The 21,269-nt window shown below is 44.8% G+C and overlaps 2 protein-coding genes across 2 annotated transcripts; one reads left to right on the top strand and one right to left on the bottom strand.

Annotated features, from left to right (window-relative positions):
- Positions 1-2,519: 2,519 nt before the first annotated feature.
- LOC123144809 (calcium uptake protein, mitochondrial) lies at positions 2,520-7,394 on the top strand. Its single transcript, XM_044564047.1, has 8 exons — positions 2,520-2,965; positions 3,322-3,389; positions 3,464-3,687; positions 4,089-4,172; positions 5,423-5,636; positions 6,225-6,401; positions 6,490-6,609; positions 6,808-7,394. The coding sequence occupies exons 1-8, from the start codon at positions 2,536-2,538 to the stop codon at positions 7,021-7,023; spliced, it is 1,533 nt and encodes a 510-aa protein (XP_044419982.1). The 5' UTR covers positions 2,520-2,535; the 3' UTR covers positions 7,024-7,394.
- A 774-nt stretch (positions 7,395-8,168) lies between these two features.
- Positions 8,169-10,000, bottom strand: LOC123144810 (probable glycosyltransferase At5g20260). Its single transcript, XM_044564048.1, has 3 exons — positions 9,642-10,000; positions 9,344-9,513; positions 8,169-9,265 (listed from the first exon to the last, which is right to left on the bottom strand). Exons 1-3 carry the CDS (start codon positions 9,870-9,872, stop codon positions 8,248-8,250), a joined length of 1,419 nt encoding a protein of 472 aa, XP_044419983.1. The 5' UTR covers positions 9,873-10,000; the 3' UTR covers positions 8,169-8,247.
- Positions 10,001-21,269: the final 11,269 nt, after the last annotated feature.

Here is a 21,269-nt window from a genome sequence, read left to right on the forward strand (position 1 = left end):
ACTAACCAGAGCGAAGACATCGGGATTCCCCTCCCCGCCACCGGCCGGAGCGACAGGCAGAGGAAAGGCATATCCATGGGCTCTGTGGCGAAGTCTAGATGGGAGAGTGTTCGCACACGAACACGTCAACGTATACCCCTAGCGTCGAGCGCGGTACCCACAACACATCATTGGAGGAGTCTCGTCGGGAGCGCAATATGCAAGACACGTTGGGGATGTCTTTTGGGGACCTTAAACCCCACATGCTCGAGAGGGACCCCGCCAGGGAGCGTGGCGGCTATGGGCTGCCCTAGGTCGACCTGATCGCCCCTAGGACCTTGTGGATCGCTGTCGTCGAACGCGAAGAACAACGAAGAACGATGAAGAAAAGAATTAGGGTAGAGAAGAAAAGGTAAAAGAGAAAAAAAGGTGGATGGATTGATCGATTGTGTGTAGTCAATCGTCCATCACCTCTCATCTATTTATGAGATGATTGGATTTCCTGTACAAGAAAAGGACTGCAAATCACATTCAAATCCTTCCAAAATTATCCGAACTTGGATTTGGGTACTACCTTCATCCTGGTTTATTGATCCCCTTTGTAATTTGTCCCAAATTTTGACTAAAGATTTAACTAACAGAATGTTAATGCATGTTGCATAAACATTTTGTGCGTTAAATTTATAGTCAAAATTTGGCACATAATACAATGAGGACCAATAAATCAGGACGGAGGTAGTAGGTTAGAGACAACCATTCAATTGTTCGGGCCCACATACCGCATACAACCTTGGATGGAGATGTGCCCAAATGCAAATTTATCCGCTTCGACGAGACAAACAACTTTCTTGTTAAATGTTTTTCTATTTGAGGCCATCTTGAAAGTTGAATACCAAACGTCATGTATCAGACACAAATTAAACAATGTTTGGAATAGATGAATGTCTTCTTAGCTTTTGAAGTTGCATATGGTGTCCTTGGATGAAGACTAGCCCAAAAGAAAATTTACTGTTTTCCAGGTGATGCACAATTTTTATGTTGAATGTTTTTCAATTTTAAGGCCATCTTGAGGACCGAATAAGCCACGTTTCACACCAGACGTCCATCAATATGTGTTCGAAGATCATGCGCCATATCTTGATCTTTAATCGAGACAGTCTGTGTTGGCTATATTTTTTTTCTCGAATACGCACGAGTGTGCGTATCATCTATTATAGAAGGAACGGGGGAAAGAGCCCCACTGCAGTTTTACAAGGTATGGCTACACGAGACTCACACCTATGTCCACCCGCTACGCTAAGTGACTACTCGCCTTGCGTCCGCCCTAGTGCTACCTCTAGATCCCTATGGAGGGCATCCTCGCCTCTCAGTAGTCCCGCTTCTTTCCATAGTACACATTCACTGGCTATCTTGCACAGCACGTCCTGCAGACAAGCCGTCTTGCCATCGAACACGATCCTATTTCGGTGCTTCCACAACTCCCAGATGACCAACAAGCAGGCAGCACTCACCGTCTTTGCTTGTCGTCTCGATAGGCGGTCTAGACCACTTCGTGTGCACCATTCCGTTAGCGATTCCTCCATGCGCGGCACGGCGTGCCCCATATCTAACGCAGGCAAGATCTTAGCCCACACCTGTCGCGCAAAGATGCAATGTAGGAGCAGATGGTCAATCGTTTCTTCGTGTTGATCATAGAGCGGGCATGCTGCCTGCTATATTTTTTGCATATAACCTCGGATAAAGCAGAATCATCCGCCTCGATGAGACGAAGAATTTTCGTGTTGAACACTTTTTCGTCAGAGGTCGTACTGGGTGCCTAATTTGGCAAGCAATACTCCGAGTACCAATTTTCAACACCTCGAGCACATATTTGATCACTGTGCTCGGATGATGCGTCAATTACCAAAGTTGTCCATTTTGAGGATATCAATATTTCTCATGTTGAATTTTTCAGACGAGTCCATCTTAATCACGCATTTTGCCATGCCAAAACATGGTGGCAATAGAGAGCTTTTCTTTTGTGGGAAATGTTTGAAGTTTTTATTACCTGTATGCATACTTTAGTCGTGCACTGATCATTAACAATTGAGCATGTTAGCAGTGTATGCTCATGTATTTGAGAGACTTTGATTGTACCGTGTTCAAAAAAAAAAAGAGTACCATAGATAATACAATCATGTTTCACCCGCAACAAGAAAACTAATACTAGCATGTTACCGACCGGGATGAATTTCCGAACGTCGCATGTGAATGCCGTGCTTTATGTCCGGAGATCGAACCCGATTCCATGGGTGAGCACGGCACGTCGTCGGCACGCAGACCAGAGGAGGGTGACCACGTGATGGCCGTATCTAGTAGCAAAAGAAAAATAAAAGGGATGCTGCACAGCAACCGGAGGAGGTGCAGCGGGAAGAGGAAGCACACGGGCATTTCCTCTGTTGTTTCAGCAGCACCTGGGCTGGTTCGGTTGTGCTCGTGTCGCATGGGTCGAGGCGATGGCGCTAGAAAACCGGTCGGGTCGTCGTCTCGCGACCGACCACAAAAAGGGCCCCAATAATGGCAGCTTTTAGCCCCACGCTAATCTCCCGTTCCTTGCCTCACATTTCGGCCAGGCCACCGCGTTCCACCGTGCGTCCCCGCATCGCCGCTTCCTTCCCTTCCCTTCCGAGAACGCACGTCAATCCCACCGCCATGGCCGCGCTGGCCCGCGCCTCGCTCCTCCGATCCGCCGTTCGACGGCTCCGGGCCTTCTCCGCCGCGGCCGCCGATGGCGCCGCGCCCCGCCGCGACGCGAGGGCAGCCGATGCCGCCACGGCGGCGGCCGCGCTGGCTGTCGGGTCGGGGCTGGGGATCTGGCTGCTCCCCCCGTCGCCGCAGCCGCTCGCGGACTCCGGCCAGGGGGACTTTGCCGTGGCGGACGCGGGCTTTGGGGACGTGGGCGCCGCCGAGGAGCCCGAGGAGGAGAAGCGCAGGTTCCTCTTCCGAGGTGCGTGCCCTTGTTTTTGATCTCTCGTACGGCTGCACCCATGCATTGTATAATTCGCAGAAGCTTTATACCCTGATCAATTCATGTGCCTCCCACGCCTAGTTTCTGGTTGGAATTTTGCGAAGGAAGTTTCCGTTTGGAATTTTGTTAGCAAAGTTTCTGCTTGTAGTTTTGTGAGGAGAGAGAAACGATTTTCGTATGGATCGGCCACCGGACGAATAGCGCTCTTCCTCCGATCGTATGCCGAGCGAACATTCTCGCCATTTGTTGTCCTCAATCAATCCGAATGCTCATATGACGGATTCCTGGAAGCCGAGCAATTGCTCACCGTCCTTTTTCTTCGCTTCGCTTTGCAGACTCATATCGCAGAAGGGTGTTCTTCAACTATGAGAAGCGCATTCGGACGCGCAGCCCTCCTGAGAAGGTAACGATGTCATGCTGCATGCTATGTGATTCGATAAACTAGTACTGTTCTAATTGTGGTGTTCTTCTTGATAGATCTTTGAGTACTTTGCGTCCATCCGAAACCCGGAGGGCGAAGTCTACATGTTACCTGCCGACTTGATGAGGGCTGTTGTTCCCGTTTTCCCTCCATCCGAATCTAATGTTGTAAGGGAAGGAAGACTCAGAGGGGAGCGCAACCCTGGCGAGCTACAGTGTGCTCCTTCTGAGTTCTTCATGCTGTTCGACACAAACGGAGATGGGCTCATCTCCTTTGCCGAGTAAGTGGTTCTGGCTTCAGCTGAAATGCCTAGCATATTTTCCATTTGATGTGGTATCCAATTTTCTACCAGATAGGAAGGTTTTTGTAGTTTGTTCAATTATTATCATACAATTTGTAGTGTAATACTTCACAAGCCTATTGTGAATCTTCTCAACGAGCATGCATGCTTATAGATAATAATACATGCAGGTACATAGGTGCCACTATGGTATTAGGGCATTGAATTTACTGTTCATAGAGGGTGCCTAGGCACCCAGGAGCTGTTACACTTTTCTCTTAGGGCATTAGCATTTGCATGCCGCTACCTGTTAGTCTTACAAGTGTGGTTTCATACTTTCTGCAACCATTAGTGATATCAGCTCAATGCATTTCTTGAACTGCTTATGTTGCCTTGTGCAGGTATATCTTTTTTGTGACATTGCTTAGCATTCCTGAGCCAAGCTTCAATATAGCTTTCAAGATGTTTGACCTTGACCACAATGGGTAAGCTATCTTCCAGCCGCTGGAACCAATTTAAATGTATCATTGCACTCTTGAGATTGATATGCCTCTGTTCTTAAACTAGTCTTATCTCAGCTTAACTATGATGTTGATTTGTAGTCTTTGTAGCAAGTGACATGTGAAGGAAATAAATATTCCTGCACTTTCTTTTCTGTTGAGAGCATGGCTAATAATAGAACCACTTGCTGGCTCTATCTCATTGCCACATCATTTCCAGTCAATCTAATAGCCTACTCATATATGTAATAGTCAGCCATAGATATATACTCCCTCTGTAAACTAATCTAAGAGCGTTTAGATTACTAAAATAGTGATCTAAACGCTCTTATATTAGTTTACGGAGGGAGTACTATGTAATTAGTGTATGTCCCACCTCATTCTCTCACAAAGTTATAAATCTACAGCCCACTCTTCTTCTCTCTCTTTTCCTCTCTCCTCCAACTCATCTCAAATCTGTTGTGGCAACTCTTATAGCCTGCTTATGTCACCTTATTATGCTTCCTCTGACTGGACTTGATAAGTTTTGGCGATTACAATTTCTGATATGCTCTGGTAGCAAACAAATGACTCTATACATTTAGCATAAGTTCAGTAGAAGCACATGCCAACTGAAAAAGTACTGTGTCCATGCGGAAACCATACATTAGATGTGTGGGGCTGACCTATTACCCATTTTGCTTTTCTTAGTAAGAAATCCAGCCCATTAGATTTATCAATTCACTATATCGTGGTTCTATTTTCAACATAAACCATACATTGAGTCCAAGAGGCCTGCGAATAAATTAATGAAATTTTGCGCAAGCAGATTACTGAGGCAATTTAAGCCTATAGATAGTATAGACCAAGTATCTAAGAATATAGCCCTTAGAATACTATGCTTTAGAGTCCACCTGGAACAAATTCTGATAGGGAAAAGAAAGATGTGGCACTCCTAAGTGGTAGTTCTTTCTTTTGCATTTGTTTTATTTTTTAATTTTAAAGCTCATTGAAGCCGTTAAAGGTATGCTTTCCTCTTTTCTATGGGATCTACACAAGGATCCATTTAAATATTTCCATGTTTGTGCTTTATTGTTGGTTTACATGTCACCATTGGCGTGCAGAAAAAGACCTGCTTTCTGATCTGTGTTCAATCATCTCACTTGTTATTTCATGATGCAGAAGGGTATGAACCAAATTTGGCAAGATTTTTCTCTGTTAATTCAGTATTCTCATATGCTATTTATCATTCTCAGGGAGATAGATAAAGAAGAGTTTAAGAAAGTAATGGCTTTGATGAGGTCCTATAATAGGCAAGGAGCTGCCCACAGGGATGGGTTACGTATTGGACTTAAGGTTGGTCAGCCAGTGGAAGATGGTGGACTGGTTGAGTACTTTTTTGGCAAGGATGGCAGTGACCATCTACACTATGAAAAGTTCTCTGATTTTTTGAAGCAATTACATGATGAGGTGATTTTTTTCCTTCTTAATCTTTTGTTGAAATATTTTTGTTTCAGCATCTTATTACTGATGCAACATTCTCAGTAGCCCTGTGTTGTGGGTCATGTAACCCATTTTGTGCGTGCATGTATTCATGGATATTGTTCAGAGTCACCCAAAAATCCAGCATACCGTTAACATATGTGCCAACTCAGTTTCTAAGCTACACGGTTGTCTCTAGGAACAGTGATAAAACACAAGTAGGAGATATCTTCAAATTGCATACTTAGTACAAAGAGTCAAACACAAGATGTACTGAACTTGTTTTTGTGTTGTTTGATGTGTTGTCTCGGAACCGTGTGATGGTCAAAATTTTGACGACTCTAATGCTATCCATCAATTTTATTTTGCACTAGCAGTGAAATTAGTGAAGCTTGTTTATTTTATTCCACCTTCTAATATCCATGCAGTGACCAACCCCCACATAGACATAAATCCAGATTTATAAACCCTTTTAATGGGCCGAGTAAAAGGATGGACATTTTCTGTATGGAAATTCCAAATTAATCAGAGTAATCTCTAGTCTGATAGCATTGTTTTTTGTTCAATCATCTTCAGATTGTTCGCTTGGAGTTCAGTCACTATGATGTAAAATCATCCAAGACAATATCTGCGAAGGACTTTGCATTATCCATGGTTGCTTCTGCTGACATGAATCACATAAACAAGCTACTTGACAGAGTTGACGATTTTGATGAATCTCCTGATGTCAAGGATCTGCGCATTACCTTTGAGGTTTGACAGTTTGCTATCCCGATATCCCAGTTATATTTCTTGAGCCAACCGTGTTTTAGAAGATCATTGTTGTTATTTGGAAATTCAGGAGTTCAAGGCTTTTGCTGATCTGCGGCGAAGATTGGAACCATTTGCAATGGCTATCTTCAGCTATGGAAAAGTAAACGGTTTGTTGACAAAGCAGGATCTGAAACGTGCTGCAACTCATGTATGGTCTTCCATAATTGTACTTATAGATATAGTCTGAAATACCTAATTTCACTGGAATTATTTCTCTTGAGCTTTCTAACGACAATCACTGGCCTTTTCCCACCGTATAGCCATTCTAAGCTAGCTGGACAGTTAGCTGATACCACTTGGTTATTAGTTTGGATCTTTTTATTGTTTTAATTATCTTTTTTTACAGGTTTGTGGGGTGGACTTGACTGATAAGGTGGTGGATGTCATTTTCCATGTGTTTGATGCAAACTGTGATGGGAACCTAAGCTCAGAGGAGTTCTTGAGGGCACTACAAAGACGGGAAAGCAATATTCGGCAGCCCACCACTCCAGGTTTAATGGGGGTATTCTCCTGCTGGCTGAACTGTACGAAGTGTTCTTTTCAACAGATGCTGCTTCAGTAGAATATATCTTGATACTACCAAGATTAGCCTTCTGTCGCCCTGGGCCACTCTCTATTTGCTGTACGTAGGCCACGCTCAACCTATATGAAGTTAGTTGCTTCTGTCGCATAACATTCCACTTGCATACATAGCTGGTGTCTCTGATGGTTTTGGTCATGGCAGTAGCTGGAGAACGAGTACAACAACCGCTAGATGTCAGCAGACACGATCTTGTTGTACATATTGTCCTGCTGATCAAAGTTGTCCAATTATGTAGTAGCTGTAAATAACACAATTCTGTTCTGGCCCAAGGGCTCAGTTGACAGATCTCTCCTTCACTGATGTAATGAATTATGAACCTGTGACTTTGAACCTCGTTTACTGTCTCCCAACTCCCTGTGTCCTTGTGTTCTCATGCCGATACCTTTTACACGCTTTGCCAAGGTAGAAGACGGCAAGGGCTTACTACTAGACAAACATATGCAAGAATAGTCGACTAGATCTTTTGTACTTTTATCTTCGAATTTCTCCTGTTGCTCATCAGGTTAGAAACTACTCCTAAGTGGTAGCTTTGTGCACTTCCACTTTTTTTGGGTGTCAAATACTCCCTACGTGCATATTAGGTTTTCCAAAAGTCAAACATTTCTATGTTCGACTAGTTTCTAGAATAAACTATATTAACGTTTAAAACACTAAATAAATAAAATATAAAAGTACACTTCGTGAATCTGATGGTACTAATTTTGTAAGTGCATGTTGATATTTTTTTTCATATGTTTTGTCCCATCGTTTGCAACATTTTTTCCTACCGGTTGCAACATATGTCTTGCTAGTTGTAGCATGTTGTCCCTCACTGCTTGTAGCACGTCATCTCACCGGTTGCAACATCCTTAATTGACGGTTCTAGCATTTTTAGTTAGAACGGTTGTAACATTTGTTGTTATACCGTCGCAACATTTTTCGTTGCCGTTTGTAGCATCCAACCGCGTAGCAAAAAAAAAACTATGCCGACGTCACTCGATTGATACTTCGTTAAGTAAGTATCTGTCGACTGAGTTTTAGGCACACCACACACCCTTTGTCAAACATGTTTGACTTTTAATGAACAAAATATGTACTAGTAGTATTCAATTCAGTTTCATGCAAATAGCACTGTGACCAAAATCTCTTCCTCTTGAACCGACAATTCCTACATAATCAAATACTACACACGATAGATGTACATACAGACACCGACATCGGGAATCAGTACGGTAGCCTGACGTTGAGCCTCCTGAGCCAGATGGAGTGCAGCACCATGTGAATCATGTCGAACCGCCTCGCCGGCCGGTGGAGCACGAAGTGCCGCTGAGCCTGCAGTACCCTGGCACGCAGCACGCGGTACCTCCTCTCTGACACGCCCCGCAGGATGACCTTCAGCTCCGGTATCCTAGCCGCCGGCACCGTCACCGGCATCTTGCTCCAGTCCAGCACGTCGCTGAAGGGCAGCGGGTACCCCTCCGAGATGATCACCGGCACGCAGCCGGCGAAGACGGACTCCACCACCCTGGGGCTCGCCACCTCGAAGCCGCTGGGGCAGAGGCAGAACCGCGCCCTGGCCATGAGCGCGTGGTAGTCCTGCCCGGCGTGGAGGTACTCGTGGACGTGCATGTCCGGGTCTCTGCCGACCCAGTGCTGCAGGAGGCTCCTGCGTATCTCGCCATGCATCCCGCCGGCGAAGAAGGCGAGTGTGGTCCGGTTCTCAGGCGGCAGGCCGAACGTCGGCCTGCGGAGGACGCCGTCGGCGAGGTTCACCTCCGGCAGCGTCGCGTCCTTCCTGGGCCTGAAGCCCTCTGAGGTGTTGGCGTTGCACAGAACCCGGATGGCGTTGCCGTAGAGCTGCCGGTTCCCCTCCGAGACCAGCGGCGCCCAGTCGTGGCACGACACGAGGACGTGGTCGGCGCCGCCGGAGCGGTTCCAGTACGGGTGCCTCTCGGCGACGACGCGGACGTAGTCCGCGACCAGGCGGCGCAGCGGCGCAAGGTAGGCGGTGGTGTTGAGGCGGTAGACGTAGTGGACGAGGTTGCACACGCTGACGGGGAGCAGGAAGACGTTGGCCTCGCCGGGGCGGCGCGCGGCGAAGCGGTTCCCGGGGTCCTCTATCTCGTACAGGAACTGGCCCTCGATGGAGTAGATGTCGGTGCCCGGGCCGAGGTGCGCCAGCGGCGGCTCCCCCTCCTCGTACGTCCATATCTTCATCCTCCTCTCCATCTCCACGTAGCTCCTGGGTGATCCAACGCAAATCATCAGGCGCTTAATTAAAAAAAAACAGAACGACGACACATCATCATTGTCGACGTACCTGTGGAAGGCCGCGGCGTTGCGGTAGATGGCGCCTCGCGGCGCAAAAGCGTCGCCGACGTCCCTGAAGCTCCGTATCCGGCGGACGATCTCGTCCCTGAGCGCGCGAGCCGCCCGGCGGATGGCCGCCCGAGACCGAGCCAGGCCTTCCTCGATCACGCCTCCGACAACCTATATAAACGCAATGTCAGACCCTACCTAGCTGGCGAGCAATTCATCAGTCATCACCGCCACTACACGTGTGCATGCACGCGTGCTACAGTAGATTACCTTCTTATTGATCCGCAAAAAAATATTACCTTCTTGTTGATGGCCTGAGTAGTCGCCGGTAGCAGTCTCGCTTTCTGGGGCTCGCCCGGGACGCGCCGCACGAAGTGCTCCTGGTGCCGGTACCCGTACTCTCTGCTATGGCTCCCTGTTCTTCCACCTCCGGAGACAGTTGACGGCAGCACGACGGCCGCTGCCGCGACGACGAAGGCGATAAGCGGCACCGCAATGGCGGCGGCGCGTCCGCCACCGTTCCTCTCCATGCATGCAAGGTCGTAGCGATTAGCGAGAGATCCTTCCGCGGTCAGGCCGCTGGCTACTCGCCTCCTCCCTGGTGTGCAGTGCAGGCGTGCAACCGTCCGCGCTGGCTACGTGCCTCTTGAGTCTTGACTATGAGCTGCACTAGCCGTTTGCGTGTTTTTTTTTGGACGGGTCTAGCCGTTTGCGAGGCTAATGAATCACGTTTGACTCGGTAAATCTGGTAGGTTCGTTGCATGCTGCATTTTGAATCCAGAGCTCGCGCGGTGCGCAACTGATCTCGAGGCTAATGAATCGTGTCTACTGCCGCCTCAGCGCAGCGTGTCCTGGCAGAGTAAGAGCATAATTGGTTTGCTGCATTGCCAATATTTGTCATTGTGCCAAATATTGGCAACTACTTGGTTGGCTACGAGTTATTTTGTCTATCTCACATAAAATTGCCAATAGTTGGCAAGTCTTGGTATTGCCAATAGTTGGCAATGCCAACATTTGGCAAGCCAAATATTGGCAACAAATCAATTATGCTCTAAGATGAGGACCAGGAGGAGCCACCCGCGGCGCGCCACGACCGTTTCGAGTGATGCAGTGGGTGTGGGCGTCGGTCGGTCACCTTCTCCTGTTGCGTACCCAGGATTTCAAACATGGGTGGTTTTTTTTTTCGATGTTATATATACATATTATAAAATCACGTAGCAAGTGTTTTTCCCTATCACAGTGACAATACCTAAAGTAGCTAAAGAAATGATGAAAATTGAAAATTATTTACTACGCACTCGTACATTTTTTCATGGCCACAAACACGGCATGGGGTCATTATGCTTTAGCCTTTAGTTGTGGGAAAATATCTTGCACATAAAATGTAAAAAGCCATCTTTTCAAGTTTGTTGGTAACTGGGATCGGGAGCTAGCGAGAGGGAATCAACCTAGGGATGCTAGCCAACTGGGTCGTGCAGGAGTGTTCATTTGTCAAATTGCACCACTATTAACACATACACATAATATATAAAGTTGGACGACGATAACTGCCACACATGTGGTATATTCGACATGCGCCCACACACCGTGTGTGGTGTGAGCAGGAGGCAGCCCACACGGGCTGTGTGTGGGCGGACATTAGAATTGCCCACACGTGTGGGCGCGGTTACTTCATGCCACACGCCCAACAAGTACTACTCATCTCCACCCCGTGCGTGTGGCCCAAAGCAAAAATGCCCACACGTCTTGGCGCAGTTACGTTAGGTACCTCGCGGGATGAAGATTTAGTTGCCATCCTGGTTGGCAGATGTAGTTATCCGGGATGGCAAGTGTAGTTGTAAAAGCATGGCAACTCTATCTGTTTTGGTTAACTATAGTTGCCATGTCTAATTTATGGTAGTTGCCGCGTGTAATCAAACCGTAGTTGCCGTGCGTGATTAACTACTTGCCACATATGGTCAAAGCAGTAGTTGCCATGTGTGGTCCAACCATAGTTGCCATGTATTGTTAATCACAGTTGCCATGTGTGTTTATCTGATTGCCACGTACGCGCAACTGCAGTTGCCGTGTAGCAAAGAATCACAGTTGCCATGTGTGTGTACCGAGTTGCCACGTTCGCGTAACTGCAGTTGCCATGTAGCAAAGAATCACAGTTTCCATGTGTGTGCACCGAGTTACCACATTCGCATAACTGCAGTTGCCATCCACCAGGTAGGAGTGTCGTATGGGCGAAAAGCAGTTCGTCCACACGCGCATGACCTACGTGGTGGCTGTGTGGGCGAAAAGCAGTTCGCCCACACAGCGCAGCTGGCAAACAGCGTGGTGCGGGCGTGTGGGTAAACTCTCCAACGCCCACACACCAGCCCCGTCCTACGTGGCACACCAAATCCACCTTTTCGTGTCAAGATTCGTGCAAAAGACAGTGAACGACGATCCAGGTGTGTGGGCGAGTTGGGTAACGCCCACACATGTGGGCGTTAGTGTTTCCAATAAAGTTTTGTGGCCAACTTTTTTGGAAAATGTTAAAACGCTATCGTTCACTGGGCAAGCATGGCAAATTGAACATTTTAAAGGCAATTATGTTGTCGTGATGACGGCAATTTCCTTTAGTAAGCACGACAAATCTTAGCAAAAAACTGAACATGGCTAATTTGCCATACTTATTAAAGAAAATTATCATCCTAGCGACAACATAATTTGCCATAAAAAATATTCGTTTTGCCCCACTTAAAAATTTGACGTTTGTTGGTTATCAAATTCCATTTTTTTTCATGTAGAGTCATACACCCTTGACGTTATATGGATCCGCCGCCCTCGTACCTTGACCCATCCACCACCACTGGCCGAATCATCGTCACTACCACTTGCCGCACCTTGCCCAAATTGCCTCCTTCGTCCAGCCACCGCCCCCGGCATCCAACCAACCCCCTCACAGTCTTGCACTGCCCTCCCCTCCACCCCTCCCTCCCCACACGGCATTAGACTTGCACCCATCAACCTATGTCTCACCTAGCATTGTCTCATGAGCAAATCTGGTCATGTCTCGCAAATGTACATCAACTCTTTGCACAAAGTTAGCAAGCTTTGAAAAAAACATTGATGGTTTTTATTTTTGTTTCGTTTGGGAAAAAAGTAATCATGAGGATTATCCGGAATATTTTTGAATGTTTGAGGACTACAATGTTTGGCTCAACCTTTGACTGTGAATAGTTACATGCAAGTCATGTAGTTAGTGTTGCATCTGAACCGCAATCAAACCCAGGTTTTGACCATGATTGCGTCAAACAATGGTAGAACCTCGTACATTGAAACTCTTGAATTCAGAATATGGGAAAGTAGCTCCGGGTTGGGGACTACTCTTTTTAGCAGGGCTGAGATGGCTTTATTCACTATATCCCTATCTATCATTTTAGAAATGGTATAATTCTTCCGTTTTACTGGATGGAATTTTAACTAGTAGCCTCTCATGTCCTTTTCCTTGTAAATTAGCTGCTCTCACTTGACTCTTCTAGTGAGCAAGCAAACTGGTCGGGGAACAGGGTCGGATCACAATAAGGATGGGAATAACAATCGCTAGTTGAAGTCCAATGAACCTGAAACAATATTATGACTTACACCCCCCGCCCCTTGAAACAAAAGGGTCAACACCTTATGCCCCACATTGAATTTACATCTTGTATGACGGTGTTACGACCTAGGGGTGCCTCACCTTGTCAGTTGCCAGGCCGAGTAGGCAGGCCTGAGGCCCCTTACATCGGTTCCACCCTGGGCCATCAGTCTGGCCCACGAGCCTCGTAAGAGATGGCTCTGCAAGCATTGTTGTCCAAGATAACGAAGCCAAAACTGTGGAGGATTCCCCTCCACTGACGTAGATGACTAGGTTGTGTAACCCTAGGGGCCCTCATATGTTATATAACCCGAAGCCGAGCTAGTCGATAGATAGATACAATGCCTTGGTTGTTGGGGAACGTAGTATTTCAAAAAAATTCCTACGATCACGCAAGATCTATCTAGGAGAAGCATAGCAACGAGCGGGGAGAGTGTGTCCACGTACCCTCGTAAACCGAAAGCGAAAGCGTTTAGTAACGCGGTTGATGTAGTCGAACGTCTTCGCGATCCAATCGATCAAGTACCGAACGCACGACACCTCCACGATCTGCACACGTTCAGCTCGGTGACGTCCCTCGAACTCTTGATCCAGCTGAGGCCGAGGGAGAGTTCCGTCAGCACGACGGCGTGGTGACGGTGATGATGAAGTTACCGGCGCAGGGCTTCGCCTAAGCACTACGACAATATGACCGAGATGTAAAACTGTGGAGGGGGGCACCGCACACGGCTAAGAGATTGTCTGTTGTGCCTTTGGGTGCCCCCCTCCCCACGTATATAAAGGAGGGAGGGAGGAGGAGGCCGGCCAGGAGGAGGCGCGCCCAAGGAGGGGGAGTCCTACCTCCAAGTAGGATTCGGCCCCCCTTTCCTACTTCCACAAGGAGAAGGCGGAAGGAGAGGGAGAAGAGAAGGAAAGGGGGGGCTTAGCCCTAGTCCAATTCGGTTTGGGCTAGGGGGGGCGCCACACCTTGGCCTGCCTCCTCTCTTCCACCACTAGTCCCATGAGGCCTAATAACTTCCCCGGGGGGGGGGGGGTCCGGTAACCCCCGGTACTCCGAAACGACCCGGACCATTCGGTGTCCGAATGTAGCCTTCCAATATATAGATCTTTATGTCTCGACCATTACGAGACTCCTCGTCATGTTTGTGATCACATCCGGGACTCCGAACAACCTTCGTACATCAAATCACGTAAACTCATAATACGAATCGTCATCGAACGTTAAGTGTGTGGACCCTACGGGTTCGAGAACTATGTAGAAATGACCGAGACTTATCTCCGGTCAATAACCAATAGCGGAACCTGGATGTTCATATTGGCTCCTACATATTCTATGAAGATCTTTATCGGTCAAACCGCACAACAACATACGTTGTTCCCTTTGTCATCGGTATTTTACCTGCCCGAGATTCGATCGTCGGTATCATCATACCTAGTTCAATCTCATTACCGCAAGTCTCTTTACTTGTTCCATAATGCGTCATCCCGCAACTAACTCATTAGTCACATTGCTTGCAAGGCTTATAGTGATGTGCATTACCGAGAGGGCCCAGAGATACCTCTCCGACAATCGGAGATACAAATCCTAATCTCGATCTGTGCCAACTCAACAAACACCATCGGAGACACCTGTAGAGCATCTTTATAATCACCCAGTTACGTTGTGACGTTTGATAGCACACTAAGTGTTCCTCCGGTATTCGGGAGTTGCATAATCTCATAGTCATAGGAACATGTATAAGTCATGAAGAAAGCAATAGCAATAAACTAAACGATCATAGTGCTAAGATAACGGATGGGTCTAGTCCATCACATCATTCTCTAATGATGTGATCCCGTTCATCAAATGACAACACATGTCTATGGCTAGGAAACTTAACCATGTTTGATTAACGAGCTAGTCTAGTAGAGGCATACCAGGGACACTCTCTTTGTCCATGTATTCACACATGTACTAAGTTTCCGGTTAATACAATTCTAGCATGAATAATAAATTTTTATCATGATAAATACAAATAACAACTTTATTATTGCCTCTAGGGCATATTTCCTTCAGCCTCCCACTTGCACTAGAGTCAATAATCTAGATTACATAGTAATGATTCTAATACCCATGGAGTCTTGGTGCTGATCATGTTTTGCTCGTGAGAGAGGCTTAGTCAACGGGTCTGCAACATTCAGATCCGTATGTATCTTGCAAATCTCTATGTCTCCATCCTTGACTTGATCACGAATGGAATTGAAGCGTCTCTTGATGTGCTTGGTTCTCTTGTGAAATCTGGATTTCTTTGCCAAGGCAATTGCACCAGTATTGTCACAAAAGATTTTCATTGGACCCGATGCACTAGGTATGACACCTAGATCGGATATGAACTCCTTCATCCAGACTCCTTCATTTGCTGCTTCCGAAGCAGCTATGTACTCCGCTTCACACGTAGATCCCGCCACGACGCTCTGCTTGGAACTGCACCAACTTACAGCTCCTCCATTTAATATAAATACGTATCCGGTTTGTGACTTAGAGTCATCCGGATGAGTGTCAAAGCTTGCATCAACGTAACCATTTACGACGAGCTCTTTGTCACCTCCATAAACGAGAAACATATCCTTAGTCCTTTTCAGGTATTTCAGGATGTTCTTGACCGCTGTCCAGTGATCCACTCCTGGATTACTTTGGTACCTCCCTGCTAACTAATAGCAAGGCACACATCAGGTCTGGTACATAGCATTGCATACACGATAGAACCTATGGCTAAAGCATAGGGAATGACTTTCATTTTATCTCTATCTTCTGCAATGGTCGGGCATTGAGTCTGACTCAACTTCACACCTTGTAAGTTGTAACACAGGCAAGAACCCTTTCTTTGCTTGATCCATTTTGAACTTCTTCAAAACTTTATGAAGGTATGTGCTTTGTGAAAGTCCAATTAAGCGTCTTGATCTATCTCTATAGATCTTGATGCCTAATATATAAGCAGCTTCACCGAGGTCTTTCATTGAAAAATTCTTATTCAAGTATCCTTTTATGCTATTTAGAAATTCAGTATCATTTCCGATCAGCAATATGTCATCTACATATAATATCAGAAATGCTACAGAGCTCCCACTCACTTTCTTGTAAATACATGCTTCTCCAAAAGTCTGTATAAAACCATATGCTTTGGTCACACTATCAAAGCGTATATTCCAACTCCGAGAGGCTTGCACCAGTCCATCAATGGATCGCTGGAGCTTGCACACTTTGTTAGCACCTTTTGGATCGACAAAACCTTCTGGTTGCATCATATACAACTCTTCTTTAAGATATCCATTAAGGAATGCAGTTTTGACATCCATTTGCCAAATTTCATAATCATAAAATGCGGCAATTGCTAACATGATTCGGACGGACTTACGCATCGCTACGGGTGAGAAGGTCTCATCGTAGTCAACTCCTTGAACTTTTCGAAAACCTTTCGCAACAAGTCGAGCTTTGTAGACAGTAGCATTACCGTCAGCGTCAGTCTTCTTCTTGAAGATCCATTTATTCTCTATGGCTTGCCGATCATCGGGCAAGTCAACCAAAGTCCACACTTTGTTCTCATACATGGATCCCATCTCAGATTTCATGGCCTCAAGCCATCTCGTGGAATCCGGGCTCATCATCGCTTCCTCATAGTTTGTAGGTTCGTCATGGTCAAGTAACATGACTGCCGGAACAGGATTACCGTACCACTCTGGTGCGGATCTTACTCTGGTTGACCTACGAGGTTCGGTAGTAACTTGATCAGAAGTTTCATGATCATCATCATTAGCTTCCTCACTAATTGGTGTAGGAATCACTGGAACTGATTTCTGTGATGAACTACTTTCCAATAAGGGAGTAGGTACAATTACTTCATCAAGTTCTACTTTCCTCCCACTCACTTCTTTCGAGAGAAACTCCTTCTCTAGAAAGGATCCATTCTTAGCAACAAATATCTTGCCTTCGGATCTGTGATAGAAGGTGTACCCAACAGTCTCCTTTGGGTATCCTATTAAGAAACATTTCTCCAATTTGGGTTCGAGCTTATCAGGTTGAAACTTTTTCACATAAGCATCGTAGCCCCAAACTTTAAGAAACGACAACTTGGGTTTCTTGCCAAACCACAGTTCATACGGTGTCATCTCAACAGTTTTAGATGGTGCCCTATTTAACATGAATGCAACCGTCTCTAAAGCATAACCCCAAAACGACAGCGGTAAATCAGTAAGAGACATCATAGATCGCACCATATCTAATAAAGTACGATTACGACGTTCAGACACACTGATACGTCTCCAACGTATCTATAATTTTTGATTGTTCCATGCTATTATATTATCAATCTAGGATGTTTTATATGCATTTATATGCTATTTTATATGATTTTCGTGACTAACCTATTAACCTAGAGCCCAGTGCCAGTTTCTGTTTTTTTTCTTGTTTTTGAGTATCGCAGAAAAGGAAAACCAAATGGAGTCCAATTGACCTAAAATTTCACGGAGATTATTTTTGGACCAGAAGAAGCCCACGGAGCACCGAAGATGGGCCAGAAGAGTCCCGAGGCACCCACGAGGGTGGGGGGCGTGCTCTACCCCCTGGGCGCGCCCCCTACCTCGTGGCCGCCTCGGAGACCCCCTGACTTGTTCCCGACGCCAAAGCCTCTTATATATACCCAAACTTCCAGAACATAACCTAGATCGGGAGTTCCGCCGCCGCAAACCTCTGTAGCCACCAAAAACCAATCGGGACCCTGTTCCGGCACCCTGCCAGAGGGGGGATCCCTCACCAGTGGCCATCTTCATCATCCCGGTGCTCTCCATGACGAGGAGGGAGTAGTTCACCCTCGGGGTTGAGGGTATGTAACGGTAGCTATGTGTTTGATCTCTCTCTCTCTCTCTCGTGTTCTTGATTCGGCACGATCTTGATGTATCGCGAGCTTTGCTATTATAGTTGGATATTATGATGTTTCTCCCCCTCTACTCTCTTGTAATGGATTAAGTTTTCCCTTTGAAGTTATCTTATCGGATTGAGTCTTTAAGGATTTGAGAACACTTGATGTATGTCTTGCGTGGGATACCCGTGGTGACAATGGGGTATTCTATTGATTCACTTGATGTATGTTTTGGTGATCAACTTGCGGGTTCAGTGACCTTGGGAATCTATGCATAGGGGTTGGCACACGTTTTCGTCTTGACTCTCCGGTAGAAACTTTGGGGCACTCTTTGAGGTTCTATGTGTTGGTTGAATAGATGAATCTGAGATTGTGTGATGCATATCATATAATCATACCCACGGATACTTGAGGTGACATTGGAGTATCTAGGTGACATTAGGGTTTTGGTTGATTTGTGTCTTAAGGTGTTATTCTAGTACGAACTCTATGATAGATCGAACGGAAAGAATAGCTTCGTGTTATTTTACTACGGACTCTTGAATAGATCGATCCGAAAGAATAACTTTGAGGTGGTTTTGTACCCTACCATAATCTCTTCGTTTGTTCTCCGCTATTAGTGACTTTGGAGTGACTCTTTGTTGCATGTTGAGGGATAGTTATATGATCCAATTATGTTATTATTGTTGAGAGAACTTGCACTAGTGAAAGTATGAACCCTAGGCCTTGTTTCCTAGCATTGCAATACCGTTTATGCTCACTTTTATCACTTGTTACCTTGCTGTTTTTATATTTTCAGATTACAAAAACCTATATCTACCATCCATATTGCACTTGTATCACCATCTCTTCGCCGAACTAGTGCACCTATACAATTTACCATTGTATTGGGTGTGTTGGGGACACAAGAGACTCTTTGTTATTTGGTTGCAGGGTTGCTTGAGAAAGACCATCTTCATCCTACGCCTCCCATGGATTGATAAACCTTAGGTCATCCACTTGAGGGAAATTTGCTACTGTCCTACAAACCTCTGCACTTGGAGACCCAACAACGTCTACAAGAAGAAGGTTGTGTAGAAGACATCAAGCAGTTTCTGGCGCCGTTGCCGCGGAGGTGAGTGCTTGAAGGTATATCTTTACATCTTGCAATCGAATCTTTTAGTTTTTTGTTTTATCACTAGTTTAGTTTATAAAAGAAAACTACAAAAAATATGGAATTGAGGGTGCCTCATATGCTTCATCTTTTTAATATCTTTCATGAAAATAAGGATTCCGATAATTGTGCTCAATTTCTAGAGGAAGAATGCATTAGAATGTTTGCCACTAAATCTTTGAATGATGAGCATGATTGCAATGTTGTTAGTACGAACTCTTTGAATATCCATAGAACCAATGATGATTGCCCTAGTCATGATGAAAATGTCTCTTATAAGCATGTCAATTTTTGTGGAGTGCATAGAGTTTGCAAGTACACACCAAATAGGGAAGATAGATTTTGCAAGAGGCATAAGTATTTAGAAACCAAATGGTTGCAAGAAAGGCTAGATGTTTGTGCTGAAAATTTAAAATTTTCTTATGCCATCCTTGTGAACTTTGCAATGAACGTGGTCATTTAAATATCCAATGCAAATTGTTTCATGATCGTATCGTGTCCAAATTGTGATGACTTGATTTCCCTTGCGCATCATAATGAACTTAGTTTGCTTTTGGGTTATGAAGAAATGAAACGTATAAGTAAGGATATGCTAGAATTTGTCCTTGATAAAGTTCTTGATTTTGATCTAGAAGAAATTTTTATGTATTGTGCGGTGAATTGCATTGAAAATCCTTATATTGCCAATTACATAAAAAAGAAAACAAATAGAAGATGAAGAGAATACTAATGAAAGGGAAGAGACTTCCCAATATCCTCCTATTATTTCTTATGATGAATCAGGTAACGAGGAGGAGCTTTCTATTCAACCAATCTCATTAATAAGGAGCTCAAAAAAGAGGGTTAAACCCACACATGATGTGAAGAAGAAAAAGAAAAGACGGAGAAGCAAAGGTAGAAAGGTATCCCTCCCAAATGATGATAATTGCTATACTATTGGTGCTATCCATACTATTAATGATGAGAGTGATTATGCTTATGATATGAAAAGGCCCAAGCTTGGGGATGCTATGTTTGATGAGAATGACATGTTTGAGAATATATTTGCTGCAATTAATGTTTGTCCCAAGCTTGGGGATGCTATGTTTAATGAAGATGATATTTTTGGCCTCCCAAGTTTTGATGAGCAAATTTATTATGATGATAGCATGCCTCCTATTTATGATGATTATTGTGATGACACTTATGCTATAAAAAGTAGTGATGATTATAGTTATAAAACTTGTCATGATTATGATTACCCTTTTTCTGAACATTAATCTTTTAATGTGGAAACAATTTATAGTATTCGAGTCTCTTATGATACGCCCACTATTCCGAATGAGAAAAATTTTGCTTATGTGGAGAGTAATAAAATTTCTATGCTTGTAGATCATGAAAAGAATGCTTTAGGTGATGGTTATATTGTTGAATTCATTCATGATGCTACTGAAAATTATTATGAGGGAGGAATATATGCTTGTAGGAATTGCAATAATATCAAGTTTCCTCTCTATGTACTTAAAATCTTGAAGTTATGCTTGTTTTGCTTTCCTATGCTAGTTGATTATTGTTCCCATAAGTTGTTTGCTCACAAAATCCCTATGCATAGGAAGTGGGTTAGACTTAAATGTGCTAGTCATATTCTTCATGATGCTCTCTTTATGTTTCAATTCTTATCTTTTATGTGAGCATCATTGAAATCATCATGCCTAGCTAGGGGCGTTAAACGTTAGCGCTTGTTGGGAGCCAACCCAATTTTATTTTGTTCTTTGCTTTTTCTCCTGTTTAGTAATAAATAATTCATCTAGCCTCTGTTTAGATGTGGTTTTATGTTTTAATTAGTGTTTGTGCCAAGTAGAACCTTTGGGAAGACTTGGGTGAAGTCTTTATGATCTTGCTGTAAAAAACAGAAACTTTAGCGCTCACGAGATTAGCTGCCATTTGTTTACTGGAGAGTGCTTTTAGGTTGATTCTTTTTGCAGATGATTAATAGACAAATTCCTCAGGTCCACCAATTTATTTCAGAATTTTTGGAGTTACATAAGTATACGTTAGATACAGATTACTACAGACTGTTTTGTTTTTGACAGATTCTATTTTCATTGTGTTGTTTGCTTATTTTGATGAATCTATGAGTAGTATCGGAGGGTATAAACCATAGAGAAGTTGGAATACATTAGATATTACACCAATATGAATTTATAATGAGTTCACAACAGTACCTAAGTGGTGGTTTTATTTTCTTATACTAACGGAGCTTACGGGTTTTCTGTTGAGTTTTGTGTTGTGA

This window comes from Triticum aestivum, chromosome 6D (assembly GCF_018294505.1).
Source record: "Triticum aestivum cultivar Chinese Spring chromosome 6D, IWGSC CS RefSeq v2.1, whole genome shotgun sequence".
Classification (NCBI taxonomy): domain Eukaryota; kingdom Viridiplantae; phylum Streptophyta; class Magnoliopsida; order Poales; family Poaceae; genus Triticum; species Triticum aestivum.

Excerpts from the sequence above, each read along its gene's own strand:
- LOC123144809 (XM_044564047.1), top strand. The coding sequence starts at position 2,536 with ATGGCAGCTTTTAGCCCCACGCTAATCTCCCGTTCCTTGCCTCACATT. Across the intron at positions 2,966-3,321 it reads GCGCAGGTTCCTCTTCCGAG|ACTCATATCGCAGAAGGGTG; the intron begins GTGCGTGCCCTT and ends TTCGCTTTGCAG. Across the intron at positions 6,610-6,807 it reads TGAAACGTGCTGCAACTCAT|GTTTGTGGGGTGGACTTGAC; the intron begins GTATGGTCTTCC and ends CTTTTTTTACAG.
- LOC123144810 (XM_044564048.1), bottom strand. The coding sequence starts at position 9,872 with ATGGAGAGGAACGGTGGCGGACGCGCCGCCGCCATTGCGGTGCCGCTT. Across the intron at positions 9,514-9,641 it reads CTCAGGCCATCAACAAGAAG|GTTGTCGGAGGCGTGATCGA; the intron begins GTAATATTTTTT and ends GCGTTTATATAG. Across the intron at positions 9,266-9,343 it reads AACGCCGCGGCCTTCCACAG|GAGCTACGTGGAGATGGAGA; the intron begins GTACGTCGACAA and ends TGGATCACCCAG.